This window comes from Oncorhynchus masou, unplaced genomic scaffold, assembly GCF_036934945.1.
Source record: "Oncorhynchus masou masou isolate Uvic2021 unplaced genomic scaffold, UVic_Omas_1.1 unplaced_scaffold_808, whole genome shotgun sequence".
Lineage (NCBI taxonomy): Eukaryota > Metazoa > Chordata > Actinopteri > Salmoniformes > Salmonidae > Oncorhynchus > Oncorhynchus masou.
Window position 1 is genome coordinate 60,867 of NW_027014552.1, and position 25,256 is coordinate 86,122.

Genomic DNA, 25,256 nt, shown 5'->3' on the forward strand with positions numbered 1-25,256 from the left:
AGAGCATGCCAAGCTGTCATCAGCTTGGCTACTTTGAAGAATCTAAAATCTCAAATATATTTAGATTTGTTAACACTTTTTTTGGTTACTACAATATTCCATATGTGTTATTTCATGGTTGTGATGTCTTCACTATTATTCTAGATGTAGAAAATAGTAAAAAATTAAGACCCTTCAATGAGTAGGTGTCCAAACTTTTGACTGGTACTGTATGTATCCATCTTGTACACCTTTATGTTTATCTGTGTCTTACATATATTTTGTGATGTCTGGTTTTAAGAATTTGCTCTTAATTGACTTCATTAAATCAACTGTTTTTATTAGAATGTCCAAGAAATACAAATCACACGTATCTGAAAGCAACAGGACAGTATTATCGGTCTTCTCCTTCCTCTCATCTGCCTGTCTTCCCATCTGTCTTCTCAGTTCTTCTTTCCTTTCTTCTTTTTCCTGAGAACAGAGAGATTATTGTTGTGAATGATTGTCCCATTGACAATTTTGATTAATTTACAAAAAAAATATTTAAAAAATCTCCAAAGTATGTTTTGTCAATATGTACATTGTTATTACGCCAATAAAGCAAATTGAATTGAGAGAAAAGAGTACGAGAATCCAGCCGTCCCCTGCCAGCTGTTGTTAAAAACACTAAACACTATTATCCACTACTAAACACTATTATCCAAACACACAAGGAAATCAACAAAATTGTTATAGAAATTAAAACCTCGTATTTGGCAAGTTGGGAAAATGAAACACAGAATGAACTAAATTGCTATTTGGCTTGAAAAGAGACAGGCAAAATATCTACTGTCAGAGATACAAAACAGAGACAGATCCTGACCAAACACAGCCTCACCAATTGGCTATTAAAGGGAGACGCAAAGAAACATGGCCGCCCAAAGAGGTGTGTATCTGGTCACTGCACGACAGGGGAGGTAGAGAAAGATGCACTGCCTCCTCTACTGTGAGAAATACTCCCAAATAAGAACATCTCAATCAATTCCAAACTTCTGTGCATTTACTAATCACATAAAGCGAGCATTAAAAAAATGTATCCAAGAATTATTCTGGCTGAGGGAGAAACCAGATATATGATTTCCATAGCTGAGGAACGTCCCATTAACTTCTTATGGCTGGGGGCAGTATTGAGTAGCTTGGATGAATAAGGTGCCCAGTGTAAACTGTCTGCTACTCAGTCTCAGTTGCTAATATATGCATATTATTAGTATATTTGGTATATAAACACTGAAGTTTCTAAAACTGTTTGAATGATGTCTGTGAGTATAACAGAACTCATATGGCAGGCAAAAACCTGAGAAAAAAATCCAACCAGGAAGTGGGAAATCTGAGGTTGGTCGTTTTTCAACTCAGCCCCTATTGAAGATACAGGTCATGTTGCGTCTCCTAAGGCTTCCACGAGATGTCAACAGTCTTTAGAACGTTGTTTCAGGCTTCTACTGTGAAGGGGGGGCTGAACACTCGTGACGCGCGGTCATGAGAGAGTTAGCTTGCGTTCCATAGCTTTTCTACAGACAAAGGAATTCATTATTGAAGATATACGATAAAAACATCCTAAAGATTGATTCTATACATCGTTTGACATGTTTTCTACGGACTGTAACGGAACTTTTTGACATTTGGTCTGCAACTAGTGAACTCGCTTTGTGAGGTTTGATTTGTTTACCAAACGCGCTAACAAAAGAAGCTATTTTGACATAAATGATGGACATTATCAAACAAAACAAACATTTATTGTGGAACTTGGATTCCTGGGAGTGCATTCTGATGAAGATCATCAAAGGTAAGTGAATATTATGTTATTTCTGACTTGTGTTGACTGCACAATATGCCGGATATCTTTTTGGCTTGTTGGTTCTTTGAGTGCCGTACTCAGATTATAGCATGGTTTGATTTTTCCGTAAAGCTTTTTTGAAATCTGACACAGTGGTTGCATTAAGGAGGTGTATCTAAAGTTCCATGCATAACACTTGTATTTTCATCAACATTTATTATGAGCATTTCTGTAAATTGATGTGGTTCTCTGCAAAATCACCAAAGGTTTTTGGAACTACTGAACATAACGTGCCAATGTAAACTCCAATTTTTTTTATATAAATATGAACTTTATCAAACAAAACATACATGTATTGTGTAACATGAAGTCCTATGAGTGTCATCTGATGAAGATCATCAAAGGTTAGTGATTCATTTTCTCTCTATTTGTGCATTTTGTGACTCCTCTCTTTGGCTGGAAAAATGGCTGTTTTTCTGTGACTTGGCACTGACCTAACATAATCGTTTGTGGTGCTTTCGCTGTAAAGCCTAGTTGAAATCGGACACTGTGGTGGAATTAACAAGAAGTGTATCTTTAAAATGGTGTGAAATACTTGTATGTCTGAGGAATTTTAATTATGAGATTTCTGTTTTAAATTTGGCGCCCTGCACTTTCACTGACTGTTGTCATATCAATCCCATTAACGGGATCTCAGCCAAAAGATTAATTCCCTGTAGTATTTACATTCTCTTTCGTCTTAATTAAATGTATTGACCGAAGATTCCACAATACAACAGCCGAGCCAGCGGGAGCGCGCACGGAGCCAGCGAGCGCCTTATTTTGCGCATCACTACTTCACAGGAGAACCCCACCACACCATTTGAACATAAATTATTTATCAAAATGCGTTTTTTGGCAGAAATGCTGAATTATGTGAACTTTCATGTGCCTTAATAACAAACATGTAGAAACCCAATAAAACTGTTAAAACTACGAGCCTAGTTGACTTTGCCACAGAAAAAGTCAGCAATCTTCACGCAAGACATGATTGGCTGAGATAATGAGTGGGCTGGGCATGCCGGGAGATGAGTTTGGATTGGTCTGCCATGTAGCACGCTTCTGTCTAACATGAGCTGGTCAGTATGATAGCTAAGGAGATGGGAAAATTCTGGCAATTGATTGCAAATATGCGGACTGAGCCGAAAAGAGAACACAGAAGGTTGTTGTATAAAACACCGGTCTCCGGATTACATCTTCAAACTAAGGCTAACCATGGCATCCGTGACATAGGGAGAAGCGTCCATCCATGTATACACGGGTAAGATAGTCTAGCTGGCTGGCTGGCTCGCTAGCTAACTTTACATGTATGATCTGTGTTGTAATATAATTTGTATCGCAGAGCCATTTGCACTGCTGGCTATAGCCTAATGCTAGCTGGCTATAGCCTAATGTTAACTAGCTAGCATTGCACCTGGTTGGTTAGCTACCTGCAGATTCATGCAGGGTAGTAACTTCATGAGTTGGGATTATGGTTCATTGTTTAGCTAGCTAGCTACATGTGTAATAACGTCATGAGTTGGGTAGTAATGTCATTATGGTTCACTGTTTAGCTAGCTCGCTACATGTCTTAACAAAAGACTCCACTATGCAAATAACCATTTCAATACGTTCATGATGTCACTGCGACAGCTGAGGATAGAGGTAGCTGGTAAATTCCCTCTGGCTCTACTCCGATTTCACCGAGGTTCAACACCCCTGTTGGATATGGCCAGTAAATGCTCCGGATAACATGGCAACAGCATAACCAGCTCTGCCGGGGCGAGTAAAGTGGTCAGTGTGGTCTTCTCTCATTTGTTTCTGGACGTAGCTGGCAAGTTAGCCATCGTTAGCTTGGGTGCTTGACTGCTGTGAGGTCAGAACCCTCGGATCAACCCGACTCCAAGGACAGAGTGTGCACTCAGAGCGAAACACTTAACGAACTGACAACGCTCTGAGTTTACGAACGCCCTGAGCACACTCTGGCACGCCATATTAATTAAATAAACCACCTTTATACCTTTGGTTGTTTAGTACATTGCCTCACTTGTGAATAGTTAAGAGATGGGCGGGGCTAAAGGCTTAAGAGGGCGTGAACGATGCTGAATGGGTGGAGACAAAAGAAGATCTCGCCAGTAGGTACCAAAACATTCAAGGGTCATTTTCTCAAAAGTGAGGTTATAAATGTATCAACTTTCTAAGCAGAATTACTTTCCCATTGTTCCTCAACTGTAGTGTAAGATGTATTGATTTATAGCTCTGAGTCTCTACTTTTAACCAATGTAAAGAACAACCGTTTCAAATGTTGTCACCTCAGACCGAATCGAGCCGGTCGGTCACATCGTTATAACACTGTACAAAGCCATAATATGCCATGATTCTACTCCTCTGAAACTACGGTGAGTGTAATATGTACGGTTCATTCTTTTTTATTATCTCCTTCACTTGCTTTGGCAATGTAAACATATGTTTCCCATGACAATAATGCCCTTTGAATTGAAAGAGGCGATAGAGAGAGTCTAGGGGGTCGGTAGTCAGTGTCAACCTCACAGTACACTAAACACAAATATGTCTGATGACATCATCAAAAGAAGACAGTTAGTGCACATTAACCCAGATGGATGTTTCTCAATTCATCTTTTCCTCCTCAAAACAGACTGGAAAAGAAAGTCAGAGGCGAAGGACCTCGACTCTCGACTTTGTTTCCTCTCCATGATCAGAGCTCCTACCTCATCCCCTGGACCTTAGACGGGACTCCAGCAGGCGACTTCTGTCCTTTATCTCCCTTCGTCTGTCCGTCAGCTCCTTTCTTTGGGCCTCCCAGTCCTCCTTCCGCTCCTCCTCCCGTCTTCTCTCCTCCTCTTCCCTTCTTCAGTACAAATTGAGGCGTGGTACGGATAGTGCTCCTCTTCGGCGGTTTCTTCTGGAGCTGCCGTTTTACCTTACTGCAGATACAGTTATGCTTTTGTTAGGTTTTTATTTTCAGGTTACCGTAGCCCCTCCCCCCTGAGCCATAGGTTACCGTAGCCCCTCCCCCTGAGCCATAGGTTACCGTAGCCCCTCCCCCTGAGCCATAGGTTACCGTAGCCCCTCCCCCCTGAGCCATAGGTTACCGTAGCCCCTCCCACCTGAGCCATAGGTTACCGTAGCCCCTCACCCCTGAGCCATAGGTTACCGTAGCCCCTCACCCCTGACCCATAGGTTACCGTAGCCCCTCACCCCTGACCCATAGGTTACCGTAGCCCCTCCCCCTGAGCCATAGGTTACCGTAGCCCCTCCCCCTGAGCCATAGGTTACCGTAGCCCCTCCCCCCTGAGCCATAGTTTACCGTAGCCCCTCCCCCCTGAGCCATAGGTTACCGTAGCCCCTCCCCCCTGAGCCATAGGTTACCGTAGCCCCTCACCCCTGAGCCATAGGTTACCGTAGCCCCTCCCCCCTGAGCCATAGGTTACCGTAGCCCCTCCCCTCTGAGCCATAGGTTACCGTAGCCCCTCCCCTCTGAGCCATAGGTTACCGTAGCCCCTCCCCTCTGACCCATAGGTTACCGTAGCCCCTCCCCTCTGACCCATAGGTTACCGTAGCCCCTCCCCTCTGACCCATAGGTTACTGGAGCTACTGACAACGTTACAAGCATCATTACGAACTGAGGGAGATGTTTAATTTAAAAAAATGTATTGACTTTTTCAATGCTAGTTAAGGATACTGTAGTGATCACGTTTCACATTGGATTTATTAACTACAGAAAGTGTGTTTTTAATTCTGGTGCCGCTCGGCACACAAGGTTGTTATCTAGCTAACGTTCAAAGGCATTCAGAGTTCCTCCGTTGGTGTAATTCAGTGGTCCTAATTCAGAGAACATGTCATAACAAGACGGAAAGCTTCCTCCATTCTCTCTCTCCTCGCCCTCTAAATGTCTGTTTTATCTTGCGTCCTACACTGGCAGCACAGTGTGTGAGTCGTCATGATTAAACCTTGCTAAGGGATAACAGTTATGATTTATAACACATCTACTACTGCATAATAACAGACAGGGAACATCAGATAAACCACATACATGATTAAACCTTTCTAGGCAGCTGTAAACTCACCTGTGTATCTTTTTAAAGCCTACCATGTAGCCAGGGACAGGACAACCGGCCTGTTTGATCACATTGGCAATACTGGAGAGAGAGAGAGGGGGGGGAGAGGGGAGAGAGGTGGGGGAGAGAGAGAGAGAGGTGGGGGGGAGAGAGAGAGGTGGGGGGGAGAGAGAGAGAGGGGGGTGGGGGGAGAGAGAGAGAGAGGTGGGGGGAGAGAGAGAGAGAGGTGGGGGGAGAGAGAGAGAGAGAGGTGGGGGGAGAGAGAGAGAGAGGGTGGGGGGGAGAGAGAGAGAGGTGGGGGGAGAGAGAGAGGAGGTGGGGGGGAGAGAGAGAGAGAGGTGGGGGGAGAGGGAGAGAGGGTGGGGGGAGAGGGAGAGAGAGAGGGGGGGGGAGAGAGAGAGGTGGGGGGAGAGAGAGAGAGGGGGGGGGAGAGAGAGAGAGAGGTGGGGGGAGAGAGAGAGAGAGGTGGGGGGGAGAGAGAGAGAGAGGTGGGGGGAGAGAGAGAGAGAGGTGGGGGGAGAGGGAGAGAGAGAGGTGGGGGGAGAGAGAGAGAGAGGTGGGGGAGAGAGAGAGAGGTGGGGGGAGAGAGAGAGAGAGGTGGGGGGAGAGAGAGAGAGAGGTGGGGGAGAGGGAGAGAGGTGGGGGGGAGAGGGAGAGAGAGGTGGGGGGGAGAGGGAGAGAGAGAGGTGGGGGGGAGAGAGAGAGAGGTGAGTTAATACCACAGCTCCCATCAGACCGTGCTGCTTTACAAGCCCCTCCCCCTGTGGATCCCTAGGCTCCTCCCCCTGATGTACCTGCGTAGAAGAGGCTTGTCATCCTCGGTGAAGAAGGTGACAGCTCTCCCTGTGCGTCCCGCCCTGCCAGTACGACCTAGGATTAGATATACAAAGATGGACAACCCTTCATTACATACATACTGTAACTGGTGCACTATATAGGGAATAGGGCTCTGGTCTAAAGTAGTGCACTATATAGGGATTAGGGCACTGGTCTATAGTAGTGCACTATATAGGGAATAGGGCCCTGGTCTATAGTAGTGCACTATATAGGGAATAGGGCCCTGGTCTATAGTAGTACCACTATATAGGGAATAGGGCTCTGGTCTATAGTAGTGCACTATATAGGGAATAGGGCCCTGGTCTATAGTAGTGCACTATATAGGGAATAGGGCCCTGGTCTATAGTAGTGCACTATATAGGGAATAGGGCTCTGGTCTATAGTAGTGCACTATATAGGGAATAGGGCCCTGGTCTAAAGTAGTGCACTATATAGGGAATAGGGCCCTGGTCTAAAGTAGTGCACTATATAGGGAATAGGGCTCTGGTCTATAGTAGTGCACTATATAGGGAATAGGGCCCTGGTCTAAAGTAGTGCACTATATAGGGAATAGGGCTCTGGTCTATAGTAGTGCACTATATAGGGAATAGGGCCCTGGTCTAAAGTAGTGCACTATATAGGGAATAGGGCCCTGGTCTAAAGTAGTGCACTATATAGGGAATAGGGCTCTGGTCTATAGTAGTGCACTATATAGGGAATAGGGCCCTGGTCTATAGTAGTGCACTATATAGGGAATAGGGCCCTGGTCTATAGTAGTGCACTATATAGGGAATAGGGCCCTGGTCTATAGTAGTACCACTATATAGGGAATAGGGCCCTGGTCTATAGTAGTGCACTATAAAGGGAATAGGGCTCTGGTCTATAGTAGTGCACTATATAGGGAATAGGGCTCTGGTCTAAAGTAGTGCACTATATAGGGAATAGGTCTCTGGTCTAAAGTGGTGCACTATATAGGGAATAGGGCTCTGGTCTAAAGTGGTGCACTATATAGGGAATAGGGCTCTGGTCTATAGTAGTACCACTATATAGGGAATAGGGCCCTGGTCTATAATAGTGCACTATATAGGGAATAGGGCCCTGGTCTATAGTAGTGCACTATGTAGGGAATAGGGCTCTGGTCTATAGTAGTGTACTATATAGGGAATAGGGCTCTGGTCTATAGTAGTACCACTATATAGGGAATAGGGCCCTGGTCTATAGTAGTACCACTATATAGGGAATAGGGCTCTGGTCTATAGTAGTGCACTATATAGGGAATATGGCTCTGGTCTATAGTAGTGCACTATATAGGGAATAAGGCCCTGGTCTATAGTAGTACCACTATATAGGGAATAGGGGGTCTCCCAAAAAAATGGTCAAAGACTCCAGAGCACCAAGTCAGACGGTTTTCTCTGCTTCCTCACGGCTAGCGGTACCGGAGCACCAAGTCAGACGGTTTTCTCTGCTACCTCACGGCTAGCGGTACCAGAGCACCAAGTCAGACGGTTTTCTCTGCTACCTCACGGCTAGCGGTACCGGAGCACCAAGTCAGACGGTTTTCCCGGCTACCTCACGGCTAGCGGTACCAGAGCACCAAGTCAGACGGTTTTCTCTGCTACCTCACGGCTAGCGGTACCAGAGCACCAAGTCAGACGGTTTTCTCTGCTTCCTCACGGCTAGCGGTACCAGAGCACCAAGTCAGACGGTTTTCTCTGCTTCCTCACGGCTAGCGGTACCGGAGCACCAAGTCAGACGGTTTTCTCTGCTACCTCACGGCTAGCGGTACCTGAGCACCAAGTCAGACGGTTTTCTCTGCTACCTCACGGCTAGCGGTACCGGAGCACCAAGTCAGACGGTTTTCTCTGCTACCTCACGGCTAGCGGTACCGGAGCACCAAGTCAGACGGTTCTCTCTGCTTCCTCACGGCTAGCGGTACCAGAGCACCAAGTCAGACGGTTTTCTCTGCTACCTCACGGCTAGCGGTACCGGAGCACCAAGTCAGACGGTTCTCTCTGCTACCTCACGGCTAGCGGTACCGGAGCACCAAGTCAGAAGGTTTTCTCTGCTACCTCACGGCTAGCGGTACCGGAGCACCAAGTCAGACGGTTTTCTCTGCTACCTCACGGCTAGCGGTACCAGAGCACCAAGTCAGACGGTTTTCTCTGCTACCTCACGGCTAGCGGTACCAGAACACCAAGTCAGACGGTTTTCTCTGCTACCTCACGGCTAGCGGTACCAGAGCACCAAGTCAGACGGTTTTCTCTGCTACCTCGCGGCTAGCGGTACCAGAGCACCAAGTCAGACGGTTTTCTCTGCTACCTCACGGCTAGCGGTACCAGAGTACCAAGTCAGACGGTTCTCTCTGCTACCTCACGGCTAGCGGTACCAGAGTACCAAGTCAGACGGTTCTCTCTGCTACCTCACGGCTAGCGGTACCAGAGTACCAAGTCAGACGGTTCTCTCTGCTACCTCACGGCTAGCGGTACCAGAGCACCAAGTCAGACGGTTTTCTCTGCTACCTCACGGCTAGCGGTACCAGAGCACCAAGTCAGACGGTTTTCTCTGCTACCTCACGGCTAGCGGTACCAGAGCACCAAGTCAGACGGTTTTCTCTGCTACCTCACGGCTAGCGGTACCAGAGCACCAAGTCAGACGGTTTTCTCTGCTACCTCACGGCTAGCGGTACCAGAGCACCAAGTCAGACGGTACCAGAGCACCAAGCCAGACGGCTAGCGGTACCAGAGCACCAAGCCAGACGGTTTTCTCTGCTACCTCACGGCTAGCGGTACCAGAGCACCAAGTCAGACGGTTTTCTCTGCTACCTCACGGCTAGCGGTACCGGAGCACCAACTCTAGGATCAGAAGGCTCCTTAACAGCTTTGACCTCCAAGCCATAAAACTGCTGTACATCTAATCAAAATGGCCACCAAACTATTTACATCGACCCCCCCCCTTTGTTTTTACACTGCTGCTCTGTGTATTGTCTTTGCAGTCAGTCTACCCCCACCTACACGTCGAGGTCATGTGTAGGAGCGGGGGCACCGGTTACCCAGTACCGTATTCGGCACACGTAACGAGATTTTTAGAGCTTGGTGCAGATAGTGTCGTGTAGTGATACGCAGGGACTAACCGATACGGTGGATGTATTCCACAGCGCTGGTAGGGAAGTCGTAGTTCAGCACCAGGTTGACACCCTTAAAGTCAATACCTCGGGCCAGCAGGGCCGTACAGATCAACACCCAGATATCACCCGACCGGAAACTACTGATCACGTTGTCTCTCTGGAGAAAAAAACAACTGTTAGGGAATTACTTATAGGAGTGTGTGTTGTACTATACTTGGGAGTACAGTAGTGTGTGTGTGTGTACGTGTTGTACTATACTTGGGAGTACAGTAGTGTGTGTGTGTGTGTGTGTGTGTGTGTGTGTGTGTTGTACTATACTTGGGAGTACAGTAGTGTGTGTGTGTGTGTGTGTGTGTGTGTGTGTGTGTGTTGTACTATACTTGGGAGTACAGTAGTGTGTGTGTGTTGTACTATACTTGGGAGTACAGTAGTGTGTGTGTGTGTGTACACGTGTTGTACTATACTTGGGAGTACAGTAGTGTGTGTGTGTATGCGTGTTGTACTATACTTGGGAGTACAGTAGTGTGTGTGTGTACGCGTGTTGTACTATACTTGGGAGTACAGTAGTGTGTGTGTGTACGCGTGTTGTACTATACTTGGGAGTACAGTAGTGTGTGTGTGTACGCGTGTTGTACTATACTTGGGAGTACAGTAGTGTGTGTGTGTGTGTTGTACTATACTTGGGAGTACAGTAGTGTGTGTGTGTGTGTGTTGTACTATACTTGGGAGTACAGTAGTGTGTGTGTGTGTGTACACGTGTTGTACTATACTTTGGAGTACCAGAAGTCCACACTAGAATAGTAAACTAACTAAAATATAGAGACCTAAGGACATTTTGCTGGTTAGATTTAGGGTTAAAACGATGGTTAGAGGTTAAGGTTAGATTTAGGGTTAGAGGTTAAGGTTAGATTTAGGGTTAGAGGTTATAGGTTAGATTTAGGGTTAGAGGTTAAGGTTAGATTTAGGGTTAGAGGTTAAGGTTAGATTTAGGGTTAGAGGTTAAGGTTAGATTTAGGGTTAGAGGTTATAGGTTAGATTTAGGGTTAGAGGTTATAGGTTAGATTTAGGGTTAGAGGTTAAGGTTAGATTTAGGGTTAGAGGTTATAGGTTAGATTTAGGGTTAGAGGTTAAGGTTAGATTTAGGGTTAGAGGTTAGATTTAGGGTTAGAGGTTAGATTTAGGGTTAGAGGTTAGATTTAGGGTTAGAGGTTAAGGTTAGATTTAGGGTTAGAGGTTAGATTTAGGGTTAGAGGTTAGATTTAGGGTTAGAGGTTAAGGTTAGATTTAGGGTTAGAGGTTAAGGTTAGATTTAGGGTTAGAGGTTATAGGTTAGATTTAGGGTTAGAGGTTAGATTTAGGGTTAGAGGTTAAGGTTAGATTTAGGGTTAGAGGTTAGATTTAGGGTTAGAGGTTAGATTTAGGGTTAGAGGTTAGATTTAGGGTTAGATTTAGGGTTAGAGGTTAAGGTTAGATTTAGGGTTAGAGGTTAAGGTTAGATTTAGGGTTAGAGGTTAGATTTAGGGTTAGAGGTTATAGGTTAGATTTAGGGTTAGAGGTTAAGGTTAGATTTAGGGTTAGAGGTTAAGGTTAGATTTAGGGTTAAAACTAGGGTTAGAGGTTAAGGTTAGATTTAGGGTTAAAACTAGGGTTAGAGGTTAAGGTTAGATTTAGGGTTAGAGGTTATAGGTTAGATTTAGGGTTAGATTTAGGGTTAGAGGTTATAGGTTAGATTTAGGGTTAGAGGTTAAGGTTAGATTTAGGGTTAGAGGTTATAGGTTAGATTTAGGGTTAGAGGTTAAGGTTAGATTTCGGGTTAGAAGTCCAGGAAAACAGGATTTAGATGGAAATCAATTGCTGGTTCCCAAAAGTCTTGACAAGTATATTGTGTGTGTGCGTGTGCATGTGTGTGTGTGTGTGTGTGTGCGCGTGCCTGTTGCTGTGTGCGGTCAGCGTGTATGATGTCTACGTTGATGCCTTCGTACACCAGCTCATGGAAGAGCTCTCTGGCTCGATCAATAGACTGGACAAACACCAGCATAGGGGGCAAGAAACCCTAGGAGAGAGGAATTAGTATTTAACATTCAGGGAGCAAATGTTTTCTGAAACATGCTTGGTAAACAACAGGTGTAGACTAACAACAACAGGTGTAGACTAACAACAACAGGTGTAGACTAACAACAACAGGTGTAGACTAACAGTGAAATGCTTGGTAAACAACAGGTGTAGACTAACAATGAAATGCTTGGTAAACAACAGGTGTAGACTCACAGTGAAATGCTTGGTAAACAACAGGTGGAGACTAACAACAACAGGTGTAGACTAACAACAACAGGTGTATACTAACAGTGAAATGTAACCTACAGGCCCTTCCCAACAACGCAGAGAGAAATATAAAAATAACATTGCTGTATACACATGGTACCAGGCTATACACACATGGTACCAGGCTATACACACATGGTACCAGGCTATATACACATGGTACCAGGCTATATACACATGGTACCAGGCTATATACACATGGTACCAGGCTATATACACATGGTACCAGGCTATATACACATGGTACCAGGCTATATACACATGGTACCAGGCTATATACACATGGTACCAGGCTATATACACATGGTACCAGGCTATATACACATGGTACCAGGCTATATACACATGGTACCAGGCTATATACACATGGTACCAGGCTATATACACATGGTACCAGGCTATATACACATGGTACCAGGCTATATACACATGGTACCAGGCTATATACACATGGTACCAGGCTATATACACATGGTACCAGGCTATATACACATGGTACCAGGCTATATACACATGGTACCAGGCTATACACACATGGTACCAGGCTATACACACATGGTACCAGGCTATACACACATGGTACCAGGCTATATACACATGGTACCAGGCTATATACACATGGTACCAGGCTATATACACATGGTACCAGGCTATATACACATGGTACCAGGCTATATACACATGGTACCAGGCTATATACATATGGTACCAGGCTATATACATATGGTACCAGGCTATATACATATGGTACCAGGCTATATACATATGGTACCAGGCTATATACATATGGTACCAGGCTATATACACATGGTACCAGGCTATATACACATGGTACCAGGCTATATACATATGGTACCAGGCTATATACACATGGTACCAGGCTATATACATATGGTACCAGGCTATATACACATGGTATCAGTACTGAGTCAATGTGCAGGGGGTGCTGGGTTATAACATGGCTATACACAGGGTACCAGGCTATATACACAGGGTACCAGGCTATATACACATGGTACCAGTACTGAGTCAATGTGCAGGGGGTGCTGGGTAATAACATGGCTATATGCACATGGTACCAGTACTGAGTCAATATGCAAGGGGTGCTGGGTAATAACCAGAGTTAGAAAGAGGACTATGTTTTAACAGACAGGGCCAGAGGGCTTAAAACACTTTGAAGTACAGGAAGTCAGCAGGGTGGGACTTCCTAAACCATTTTGAAGTACAGGAAGTCAACAGGGTGGGACTTCCTAAACCATTTTGAAGTACAGGAAGTCAGCAGGGTGGGACTTCCTAAACCATTTTGAAGTACAGGAAGTCAGCAGGGTGGGACTTCCTAAACCATTTTTGAAGTACAGGAAGTCAGCAGGGTGGGACTTCCTAAACCATTTTGAAGTACAGGAAGTCAACAGGGTGGGACTTCCTAAACCATTTTGAAGTACAGGAAGTCAGCAGGGTGGGACTTCCTAAACCATTTTGAAGTACAGGAAGTCAACAGGGTGGGACTTCCTAAACCATTTTGAAGTACAGGAAGTCAGCAGGGTGGGACTTCCTAAACCATTTTTGAAGTACAGGAAGTCAGCAGGGTGGGACTTCCTAAACCATTTTGAAGTACAGGAAGTCAACAGGGTGGGACTTCCTAAACCATTTGAAGTACAGGAAGTCAGCAGGGTGGGACTTCCTAAACCATTTTGAAGTACAGGAAGTCAACAGGGTGGGACTTCCTAAACCATTTTGAAGTACAGGAAGTCAGCAGGGTGGGACTTCCTCAACCATTTTGAAGTACAGGAAGTCAGCAGGGTGGGACTTCCTAAACCATTTTGAAGTACAGGAAGTCAACAGGGTGGGACTTCCTAAACCATTTTGAAGTACAGGAAGTCAGCAGGGTGGGACTTCCTAAACCATTTTGAAGTACAGGAAGTCAACAGGGTGGGACTTCCTAAACCATTTTGAAGTACAGGAAGTCAACAGGTTGGGACTTCCACTGGGTTAAGAAGGAATGATCACATGATTCCATCCAGGTCATGAGGAGGGATCAGCCAATGAATTAGATGGTTTATCTTACCTGAATAACCCAGAGGGTCTGGATCCAGAACTCTAACCATCTGTACCTGAATACCCCGGAGGGTCTGGATCCAGAACTCTAACCATCTGTACCTGAATACCCCAGAGGGTCTGGATCCAGAACTCTAACCATCTGTACCTGAATACCCCAGAGGGTCTGGATCCAGAACTCTAACCATCTGTACCTGAATACCCCAGAGGGTCTGGATCCAGAACTCTAACCATCTGTACCTGAATACCCCGGAGGGTCTGGATCCAGAACTCTAACCATCTGTACCTGAATACCCCAGAGGGTCTGGATCCAGAACTCTAACCATCTGTACCTGAATACCCCAGAGGGTCTGGATCCAGAACTCTAACCATCTGTACCTGAATACCCCAGAGGGTCTGGATCCAGAACTCTAACCATCTGTACCTGAATACCCCAGAGGGTCTGGATCCAGAACTCTAACCATCTGTACCTGAATACCCCAGAGGGTCTGGATCCAGAACTCTAACCATCTGTACCTGAATACCCCAGAGGGTCTGGATCCAGAACTCTAACCATCTGTACCTGAATACCCCGGAGGGTCTGGATCCAGAACTCTAACCATCTGTACCTGAATACCCCGGAGGGTCTGGATCCAGAACTCTAACCATCTGTACCTGAATACCCCGGAGGGTCTGGATCCAGAACTCTAACCATCTGTACCTGAATACCCCAGAGGGTCTGGATCCAGAACTCTAACCATCTGTACCTGAATACCCCAGAGGGTCTGGATCCAGAACTCTAACCATCTGTACCTGAATACCCCAGAGGGTCTGGATCCAGAACTCTAACCATCTGTACCTGAATACCCCAGAGGGTCTGGATCCAGAACTCTAACCATCTGTACCTGAATACCCCATTGCCATTGAGTTGTGTGACAAAACTTTACATTTTAGTGGCCTTTTATTGTCCCCAGCACAAGGTCCACCTGTGTAATGACCATGCTGTTTAATCCCTTTCTTGATATGCCACACTTGGCAGGTGGATGGATTATCTTGGAAAAGGAGAAATGCTCACTAACAGGGATGTAAACACATTTGTGCACAACGGTTGAGAGAAAGCTTTTTGTGGATATGTGAAATGTCTGGGATCTGTTCAGTGTATTTTCACAGACCCCCGGTTGAAAACTCCTGGTCTAAACCAACCAAGCCTGTTTTGCCAAGTCGTTGTCCACGTGTCAGTGTTCTTGCTAAACAACCAACCCCTCTATACTCCTGATCCAAATGTAATACTTGTAGATGGCAGTAAATCACCAACCGTGGCTGTTTAAACAATCCAATACAATTTTGGAAATTGGAAACTGTACCTACCTTTTAAATGTGGTTAAAGCATTTACGAAATGTAATGCATATGGAAAGTTTTAGCTCCTATATTCTACAAAATATGGCAGCCGATGCTGAATACACAGTCGAACAGAGACTAAACCCCTTCTGGTGTTGAACTACGACTTCCCAACCAATACATCCCCTCATCTGTTAGTCCTCCATATCACTACCCCTTCTGGTGCTGAACGACCAATACATCCCCTCATCGGTTAGTCCTCCATATCACTACCCCTTCTGGTGCTGAACGACCAACACATCCCCTCATCGGTTAGTCCTCCATATCACTACCCTTTCTGGTGCTGAACGACCAATACATCCCCTCATCGGTTAGTCCTCCATATCACTACCCCTTCTGGTGCTGAACGACCAACACATCCCCTCATCGGTTAGTCCTCCATATCACTACCCCTTCTGGTGCTGAACGACCAATACATCCCCTCATCGGTTAGTCCTCCATATCACTACCCCTTCTGGTGCTGAACGACCAATACATCCCCTCATCGGTTAGTCCTCCATATCACTACCCCTTCTGGTGCTGAACGACCAATACATCCCCTGCATCGGTTAGTCCTCCATATCACTACCCCTTCTGGTGCTGAACGACCAATATATCCCCTCAACGGTTAGTCCTCCATATCACTACCCCTTCTGGTGCTGAACGACCAATACATCCCCTCATCGGTTAGTCCTCCATATCACTACCCCTTCTGGTGCTGAACGACCAACACATCCCCTCATCGGTTAGTCCTCCATATCACTACCCCTTCTGGTGCTGAACGACCAATACATCCCCTCATCGGTTAGTCCTCCATATCACTACCCCTTCTGGTGCTGAACGACCAATACATCCCCTCATCGGTTAGTCCTCCATATCACTACCCCTTCTGGTGCTGAACGACCAACACATCCCCTCATCGGTTAGTCCTCCATATCACTACTCCTTCTGGTGCTGAACGACCAATACATCCCCTGCATCGGTTAGTCCTCCATATCACTACCCCTTCTGGTGCTGAACGACCAATACATCCCCTCATCGGTTAGTCCTCCATATCACTACCCCTTCTGGTGCTGAACGACCAATACATCCCCTCATCGGTTAGTCCTCCATATCACTACCCCTTCTGGTGCTGAACGACCAATACATCCCCTCATCGGTTAGTCCTCCATATCACTACCCCTTCTGGTGCTGAACGACCAACACATCCCCTCATCGGTTAGTCCTCCATATCACTACCCCTTCTGGTGCTGAAACTGTACCAATACATCCCCTGCATCGGTTAGTCCTCCATATCACTACCCCTTCTGGTGCTGAACAACCAATACATCCCCTCATCGGTTAGTCCTCCATATCACTACCCCTTCTGGTGCTGAACGACCAACACATCCCCTCATCGGTTAGTCCTCCATATCACTACCCCTTCTGGTGCTGAACGACCAACACATCCCCTCATCGATTAGTCCTCCATATCACTACCCCTTCTGGTGCTGAACGACCAACACATCCCCTCATCGGTTAGTCCTCCATATCACTACCCCTTCTGGTGCTGAACGACCAACACATCCCCTCATCGATTAGTCCTCCATATCACTACCCCTTCTGGTGCTGAACGACCAATACATCCCCTCATCGGTTAGTCCTCCATATCACTACCCCTTCTGGTGCTGAACGACCAACACATCCCCTCATCGATTAGTCCTCCATATCACTACCCCTTCTGGTGCTGAACGACCAACACATCCCCTCATCGGTTAGTCCTCCATATCACTACCCCTTCTGGTGCTGAACGACCAATACATCCCCTCATCGGTTAGTCCTCCATATCACTACCCCTTCTGGTGCTGAACGACCAATACATCCCCTCATCGGTTAGTCCTCCATATCACTACCCCTTCTGGTGCTAAACGACCAATACATCCCCTCATCGGTTAGTCCTCCATATCACTACCCCTTCTGGTGCTGAACGACCAACACAAGAAAACTCACCCAGAGGCGGTGCTCCTAGTGGCCGGGGACTTTAATGCAGGGAAACTTAAATCCGTTTTACCAAATTTCTATCAGCATGTTAAATGTGCAATCAGAGGGGAGAAAAAAAAACTCTGAACCACCTTTACTCCACACACAGAGAAATGTACAAAAGCTCTCCCTCACCCTCCATTTGGCAAATCTGACCATAATTCTATCCTCCTGATTCCTGCTTACATGCAAAAATGAAAGCAGGAAGCAGCAGTGAGTAGATAAATAAAAGAAGTGTTCAGATGCAGCAGATGCTAAGCTACAGGACGGTGTTGCTGTCACAGACTGGAATATGTTCCAGAATGACTCCGATGGCATTGAGGAGTACACCACGTCAGTCACTGGCTTCATCAATAAGGATATCGATGACGTCATCCCCACAGTGACCGTACGTACATACCCCAACCAGAAGTCATGGATTACAGGCAACATCCTCACTGAGCTAAAGGCAAGAGCTGCCACTTTCAAGGAGCGGGACTCTAACCTGAAAGTGTAGAAGAAATCCCGCTATGCCCTCTGACGAACCATCACAGGCAAAGGGTTAATACAGGACTAAAATCGAATCGTACTACACCGGCTCTGATGCTAGTCAGATGTGGCAGGGCTTGCAAACCATTACAGACTAGAAAGGGAAGCACAGCCGAGAGCTGCCCAGTGACACGAGCCTACCAGACGAGCTAAATTACTTATATGCTTGCTTCGAGGCAAATAATACTAAAACCTGCATGAGAGCAGCAGCTGTTCCGAAAGGCAGCGTGATCACGCTCTCCGCAGCCGATGTGAGTAAGACCTTAACCTCTCAGGGGTAGGCGGGACGCTTGCGTCCCACATGGCCAATAGCCAGGGATAATGCAGAGCGCCAAATTCAAATACATTTCTATAAAAATCAAACCTTCATTAAATTTAACATGCAAGATAAATTAAAGCGACACTCGTTGTGAATCCAGCCAACATGTCAGATTTCAAAAAGGCTTTTCGGCGAAAGCATAAGATGCTATTATCTGATGATGGCACAACAGTAAACAATGAGAGAGTAGCATATTTCAACTCTGCAGGCGCGACACAAAACGCAGAAATAAAATATAAATCATGCCTTACCTTTGACGAGCTTCTTTTGTTGGCACTCCAATATGTCCCATAAACATCACAAATGGTCCTTTTGTTCAATTAATTCAGTTGAAAAATACCCAAAATATCAATTTATTTGGCGTGTTTGATCCAGAAAAACACAGCTTCCAACTTACACAACGTCGCTACAAAATATCTCAAAAGTTACCTGTAAACTTTGCTAAAACATTTCAAACTACTTTTGTAATACAACTTCAGGTATTTCTAAACGTATATAATCGATCAAATTGAAGACGGGATGATCTGTGTTCAATACATGAGCAAAACAAACTGACGCTACTTTTCTGGTTAAGCGCCTCTATCAAAAGGTACACATGAAGTGACTATCGTTCTGAGCTATGGTACTTCTTCATTACACAAAGGAAAAACCTCAACCAATTTCTACAAACTGGTGACATCCAGTGGAAGCGGTAAGAACTGCAGGAAAGTCGTTAAGAATTCTGGATTCCCGATGAAAACGCATTGAAAAGAGAGTGACCTCAAAAAAAAAAATATCTGAATGGTTTGTCCTCGGGGTTTCGCCTGCTAAATAAGTTCTGTTATACTCACAGACAGGATTCAAACAGTTTTAGAAACTTCAGAGTGTTTTCTATCCAATACTAATAATATGCATATATTAGGATCTGGGACAGAGTAGGAGGCAGTTCAGTTTGGGCACGCTATTTATCCAAAGGTGAAAATGCTGCCCCCCCTACCCCAAACAGGTTAAAATAGGTCAACATTCACAATGCCGCATGGCTCGACGGATAACCAGGAAGTGTACTGTGAGCATGCTTTGACCAACTGACAAGTGTTTTCACTGACATTTTCAATGTCTCCCTGTCTGAGTCTGTAGTACTAAGTTGTTTTAAGCAGACCGCCATAGTCCCTGCGCCCAAGAAAACAAAGTTAACCTGCCTAAATGATTACTGACCCGTAGCACACAAATCACTCAAATATCCATGAAATGCTTTGAAAGGCTGGTCATGGCTCACATCAACACCATTATCCCAGAAACCCTAGAACCACTCCAATTTGCATACCATCCCAACAGATCCACAGATGATGCAATCTCTATTGCACTCCACACTGGCCTTTCAGACCTGGACAGAAGGAACACCTATGTGAGAATGCTGTTCATTGACTACAGCTCAGAGTTCAACACCATAGTACCCTCAACGCTCATCAATAAGCTAAGGACCCTAGTACTAAACACCCCCCTCTGCAACTGGATCCTGGACTTCTTTACGGGCCACCCCCAGGTATTAAGGGTAGGTAACAACGCATCCGTCACGCTGATCCTCAACACAGGGGCCCCTCAGGGGTGCGTGCTCATTCCCCTCCTGTACTCCCTGTTCACTCATGACTGCATGGCCAGGCACGACTCCAACACGATCATTAAGTTTTCCGATGACACAACAGTGGTAGGACTGATCACCGACAACGACGAGACTTCCTATAGGAAGGAGGTCAGAGACCGTACCGTGTGGTGCACGACAACAACCTCTATCCTCAACGTGAGCAAGACAAAGGAGATGATTGTGGACTACAGGAAAAAGAGGACAGAGCATGCGCCCATTCTCATAGACGAGGCTGCAGTAGAGCAGGTTGAGAGCTTCAAGTTCCTTGGCGTTCTCATCAACAACAAACTGGAATGGTCCAAACACACCAAGACAGTTGTGAAGAGGGCACAACAACACCTCAGGAATCTGAAAAGATGTGGCATGGGTCCTCAGATCCTCAAAAGGTTCAACAGCTGCACCATCGAGAACATCCTAACTGGTTGCATCACTGCATGGTATAGCAACTGCTTGGCCTCCGACCGCAAGGCACTACAGTAGGTCTGTGTGGAAAGCAGCAAGCGGTACCGGAGCACCAAGTCTAGGTCCAAGAGGCTTCTAAACAGCTTGTACCCCCAAACCATAAGACTCCCGAACATCTAATCAAATGGCTACCCAGACTATTGGCATTGCCCCCCCCCCCCCCTTTACACCGCTGCTACTCTGTTGTTATGTTGTATGAAGTCACTTTAATAACTCTCCCTACATTTACATATTACCTCAACTAACCGGTGCCCCCGCACATTTACTCTGTACCAGTAGGCCCCTGTATATAGTCTCGCTATTGTTATTTTACTGCTGCTCTTTAATTACTTGTTAATTTTATTTGTTTTAGTTTTTTTTTTTAACTGCATTGTTGGTTAAGAGCTTGTAAGTAAACATTTCACTGTGAAGTCTCCTACACCTGTTGTATTCAGCATTTCACTGTGAGGTCTACTACACCTGTTGTATTCATCATTTCACTGTAAGGTCTACTACACCTGTTGTATTCAGCATTTCACTGTGAGGTCTACTACACCTGTTGTATTCAGCATTTCACTGTGAGGTCTCCTACACCTGTTGTATTCAGCATTTCACTGTAAGGTCTACTACACCTGTTGTATTCATCATTTCACTGTAAGGTCTACTACACCTGTTGTATTCAGCATTTCACTGTGAGGTCTACTACACCTGTTGTATTCAGCATTTCACTGTGAGGTCTACTACACCTGTTGTATTCATCATTTCACTGTAAGGTCTACTACACCTGTTGTATTCAGCATTTCACTGTGAGGTCTACTACACCTGTTGTATTCAGCATTTCACTGTGAGGTCTACTACACCTATTGTATTCATCATTTCACTGTAAGGTCTACTACACCTGTTGTATTCAGCATTTCACTGTGAGGTCTACTACACCTGTTGTATTCAGCATTTCACTGTGAGGTCTACTACACCTGTTGTATTCAGCATTTCACTGTGAGGTCTACTACACCTGTTGTAGTCAGCATTTCACTGTAAGGTCTACTACACCTGTTGTAGTCAGCATTTCACTGTAAGGTCTACTACACCTGTTGTATTCAGCATTTCACTGTGAGGTCTACTACACCTGTTGTATTCAGCATTTCACTGTGAGGTCTACTACACCTGTTGTATTCAGCATTTCACTGTGAGGTCTACTACACCTATTGTATTCATCATTTCACTGTGAGGTCTACTACACCTGTTGTATTCAGCATTTCACTGTGAGGTCTACTACACCTGTTGTATTCAGCATTTCACTGCGAGGTCTACTACACCTGTTGTATTCAGCATTTCACTGCGAGGTCTACTACACCTGTTGTATTCAGCATTTCACTGTGATGTCTACTACACCTGTTGTATTCAGCATTTCACTGTGAGGTCTACTACACCTGTTGTATTCAGCATTTCACTGTAAGGTCTACTACACCTGTTGTATTCAGCATTTAACTGTGAGGTCTACTACACCTGTTGTATTCAGCATTTCACTGTAAGGTCTACGACACCTGTTGTATTCAGCATTTCACTGTAAGGTCTACTACACCTGTTGTATTCAGCATTTCACTGTGAGGTCTACTACACCTGTTGTATTCAGCATTTCACTGCGAGGTCTACTACACCTGTTGTATTCAGCATTTCACTGTGAGGTCTACTACACCTGTTGTATTCAGCATTTCACTGTGAGGTCTACTATGCCTGTTGTATTCAGCATTTCACTGGGAGGTCTACTACACCTGTTGTATTCAGCATTTCACTGTAAGGTCTACTACACCTGTTGTATTCAGCATTTCACTGTGAGGTCTACTACACCTGTTGTATTCAGCATTTCACTGTAAGGTCTACTACACCTGTTGTATTCTGCATTTCACTGTAAGGTCTACTACACCTGTTGTATTCAGCATTTCACTGTAAGGTCTACTACACCTGTTCTATTCAGCATTTCACTGTGAGGTCGTCTACACCTGTTGTATTCAGCATTTCACTGTAAGGTCTACACCTGTTGTATTCAGCATTTCACTGTAAGGTCTACTACACCTGTTGTATTCAGCATTTCACTGTGAGGTCTACTACACCTGTTGTATTCAGCATTTCACTGTGAGGTCTACTACACCTGTTGTATTCAGCATTTCACTGTGAGGTCGTCTACACCTGTTCTATTCAGCATTTCACTGTAAGGTCTACTACACCTGTTGTATTCAGCATTTCACTGTAAGGTCTACTACACCTGTTGTCTTCAGCATTTCACTGTGAGGTCGTCTACACCTGTTCTATTCAGCATTTCACTGTGAGGTCTACTACACCTGTTGTATTCAGCATTTCACTGTGAGGTCTACTACACCTGTTGTATTTGACTAAAAACATTTGATTAGATTTATTTGGAGTGTAAGGTGATGTGTGTGTACCTTCTTGATGATGTCCCTCACGGCCAGTAACTTCCCGTTCTCCGTTCCAACAAACAGCAGCTCCTGTTCTACTGTCTCTACTGCAGAGTTCCTGAGAACACACACAATCGTTTTGAAACTCTTTTAGATGGTTCTGAAGGAGATTACAGACCGGAGATACAGTTAGAAGGGGATTACAGACCGGAGATACAGTTAGAAGGGGATTACAGACCGGAGATACAGTTAGAAGGAGATTACAGACCGGAGATACAGTTAGAAGGTGGATTACAGACCGGAGATACAGTTAGAAGGAGATTACAGACCGGAGATACAGTTAGAAGGAGATTACAGACCGGAGATACAGTTAGAAGGGGATTACAGACCGGAGATACAGTTAGAAGGGGATTACAGACCGGAGATACAGTTAGAAGGAGATTACAGACCGGAGATACAGTTAGAAGGAGATTACAGACAGGAGATACAGTTAGAAGGGGATTACAGACCGGAGATACAGTTAGAAGGAGATTACAGACAGGAGATACAGTTAGAAGGAGATTACAAACCGGAGATACAGTTAGAAGGAGATTACAAACCGGAGATACAGTTAGAAGGAGATTACAGACCGGAGATACAGTTAGAAGGGGATTACAGACCGGAGATACAGTTAGAAGGGGATTACAGACCGGAGATACAGTTAGAAGGGGATTACAGACCGGAGATACAGTTAGAAGGGGATTACAGACCGGAGATACAGTTAGAAGGAGATTACAGACCGGAGATACAGTTAGAAGGGGATTACAGACCGGAGATACAGTTAGAAGGAGATTACAGACAGGAGATACAGTTAGAAGGAGATTACAGACCGGAGATACAGTTAGAAGGAGATTACAAACCGGAGATACAGTTAGAAGGAGATTACAGACAGGAGATACAGTTAGAAGGAGATTACAGACAGGAGATACAGTTAGAAGGAGATTACAGACCGGAGATACAGTTAGAAGGGTTGAACCCCGGTATAAGGTGGGGAGCTTTGTTCATGTGCTCAGTGTTACCACTCAACCACGGCTCTGCAAAGAGAGGGCAGTTATGGGTAGCGGGGTACAGTGGAACAGGGGGCCGTGGGTGGCGGGGTACAGTGGAACAGGGGGCCAGTGGGTGGCGGGGTACAGTGGAACAGGGGGCCGTGGTACAGTGGAACAGGGGGCCGTGGGTGGCGGGGTACAGTGGAACAGGGGACAGTGGGTGGCGGGGTACAGTGGAACAGGGGACTGTGGGTAGTGTAGTATAGTAGAACAGGGGACTGGCTTCCAGTTGAAGCTCGCATCCGCTACAAGACCATGGTGCTTGCCTACGGAGCTGTGAGGGGAACGGCACCGCAGTACCTCCAGGCTCTGATCAGGCCCTACACCCAAGCAAGGGCACTGCGTTCATCCACCTCTGGCCTGCTCGCCTCCCTACCATTGAGGAAGTACAGTTCCAGCTCAGCCCAGTCAAAACTGTTCGCTGCTCTGGCCCCCCAATGGTGGAACAAACTCCCTCACGACGCCAGGACAGCGGAGTCAATCACCACCTTCCGGAGACACCTGAAACCCCACCTCTTCAAGGAATACCTAGGATAGGATAAGTAATCCTTCTCACCACCCCCCCTTAATGATTTAGATGCACTATTGTAAAGTGGCTGTTCCACTGGATGTCAGAAGGTGAATTCACCAATTTGTAAGTCGCTCTGGATAAGAGCGTCTGCTAAATGACTTAAATGTAATGTAAATGTAGTGTAGTACAGTAGAACAGGGGACTGTGGGTGGTGGAGTACCTGTGTCCAATGTTGACAGAGACCAGGTTGTCGAGGTTGAGGCGAGACCACTGTTCCACGTCTGGAGCACAGGTAGCACTGAAGAGCGCTCGTCTGACCCGTGGAGAGGAACACGCCTGGAACACTGCTGCTAGCTGCTCTCTGAAGCCACTACGACCATCCTCAAACAGCTTATCGCTCTCATCCACCACCAACCATTCCACACTGAGCGCACACACACACACACACACACACACACACACAGTATTAACAAACAAACCCTGCTACGACAGCCCTCAACCAACATATCAGACCCAAAAACACAGAAATAACACAGTCTTGTAAAACTAACCTTAGGGCTGGGCGCTACACCATATTTTACTATACACAGATATTGATGCAGGGACCTGGTTGGGTGTTTACCTTCTATACCAGCTTTCAGAGCCAGCAGGTTGTGAAGGCTGATTGGCTGTAGCTAGACCTGGGCGGTATACCGTATTTTACTATACACAGATATTGATGCAGGGACCTGGTTGGGTGTTTACATTCTAGA

At 45.7% G+C, this 25,256-nt stretch overlaps 1 protein-coding gene across 1 annotated transcript in view; it reads right to left on the minus strand.

Moving 5' to 3' along the window:
* Nucleotides 1-302: 302 nt before the first annotated feature.
* The window catches only part of LOC135537530 (probable ATP-dependent RNA helicase DDX52), a 42,016-nt gene continuing 17,062 nt past the window's right edge, over nucleotides 303-25,256 (minus strand). Inside the window, exons 8-15 of the mRNA XM_064963666.1 lie at nucleotides 24,725-24,928; nucleotides 22,933-23,023; nucleotides 11,760-11,882; nucleotides 9,836-9,986; nucleotides 6,684-6,759; nucleotides 5,899-5,970; nucleotides 4,540-4,755; nucleotides 303-450 (exon numbers count right to left, since the gene is read on the minus strand). Of these exons, the coding sequence (XP_064819738.1) occupies nucleotides 423-450; nucleotides 4,540-4,755; nucleotides 5,899-5,970; nucleotides 6,684-6,759; nucleotides 9,836-9,986; nucleotides 11,760-11,882; nucleotides 22,933-23,023; nucleotides 24,725-24,928 (961 nt within the window). The 3' untranslated portion in view covers nucleotides 303-422. The remainder of the gene's footprint in view (nucleotides 451-4,539; nucleotides 4,756-5,898; nucleotides 5,971-6,683; nucleotides 6,760-9,835; nucleotides 9,987-11,759; nucleotides 11,883-22,932; nucleotides 23,024-24,724; nucleotides 24,929-25,256) is intronic.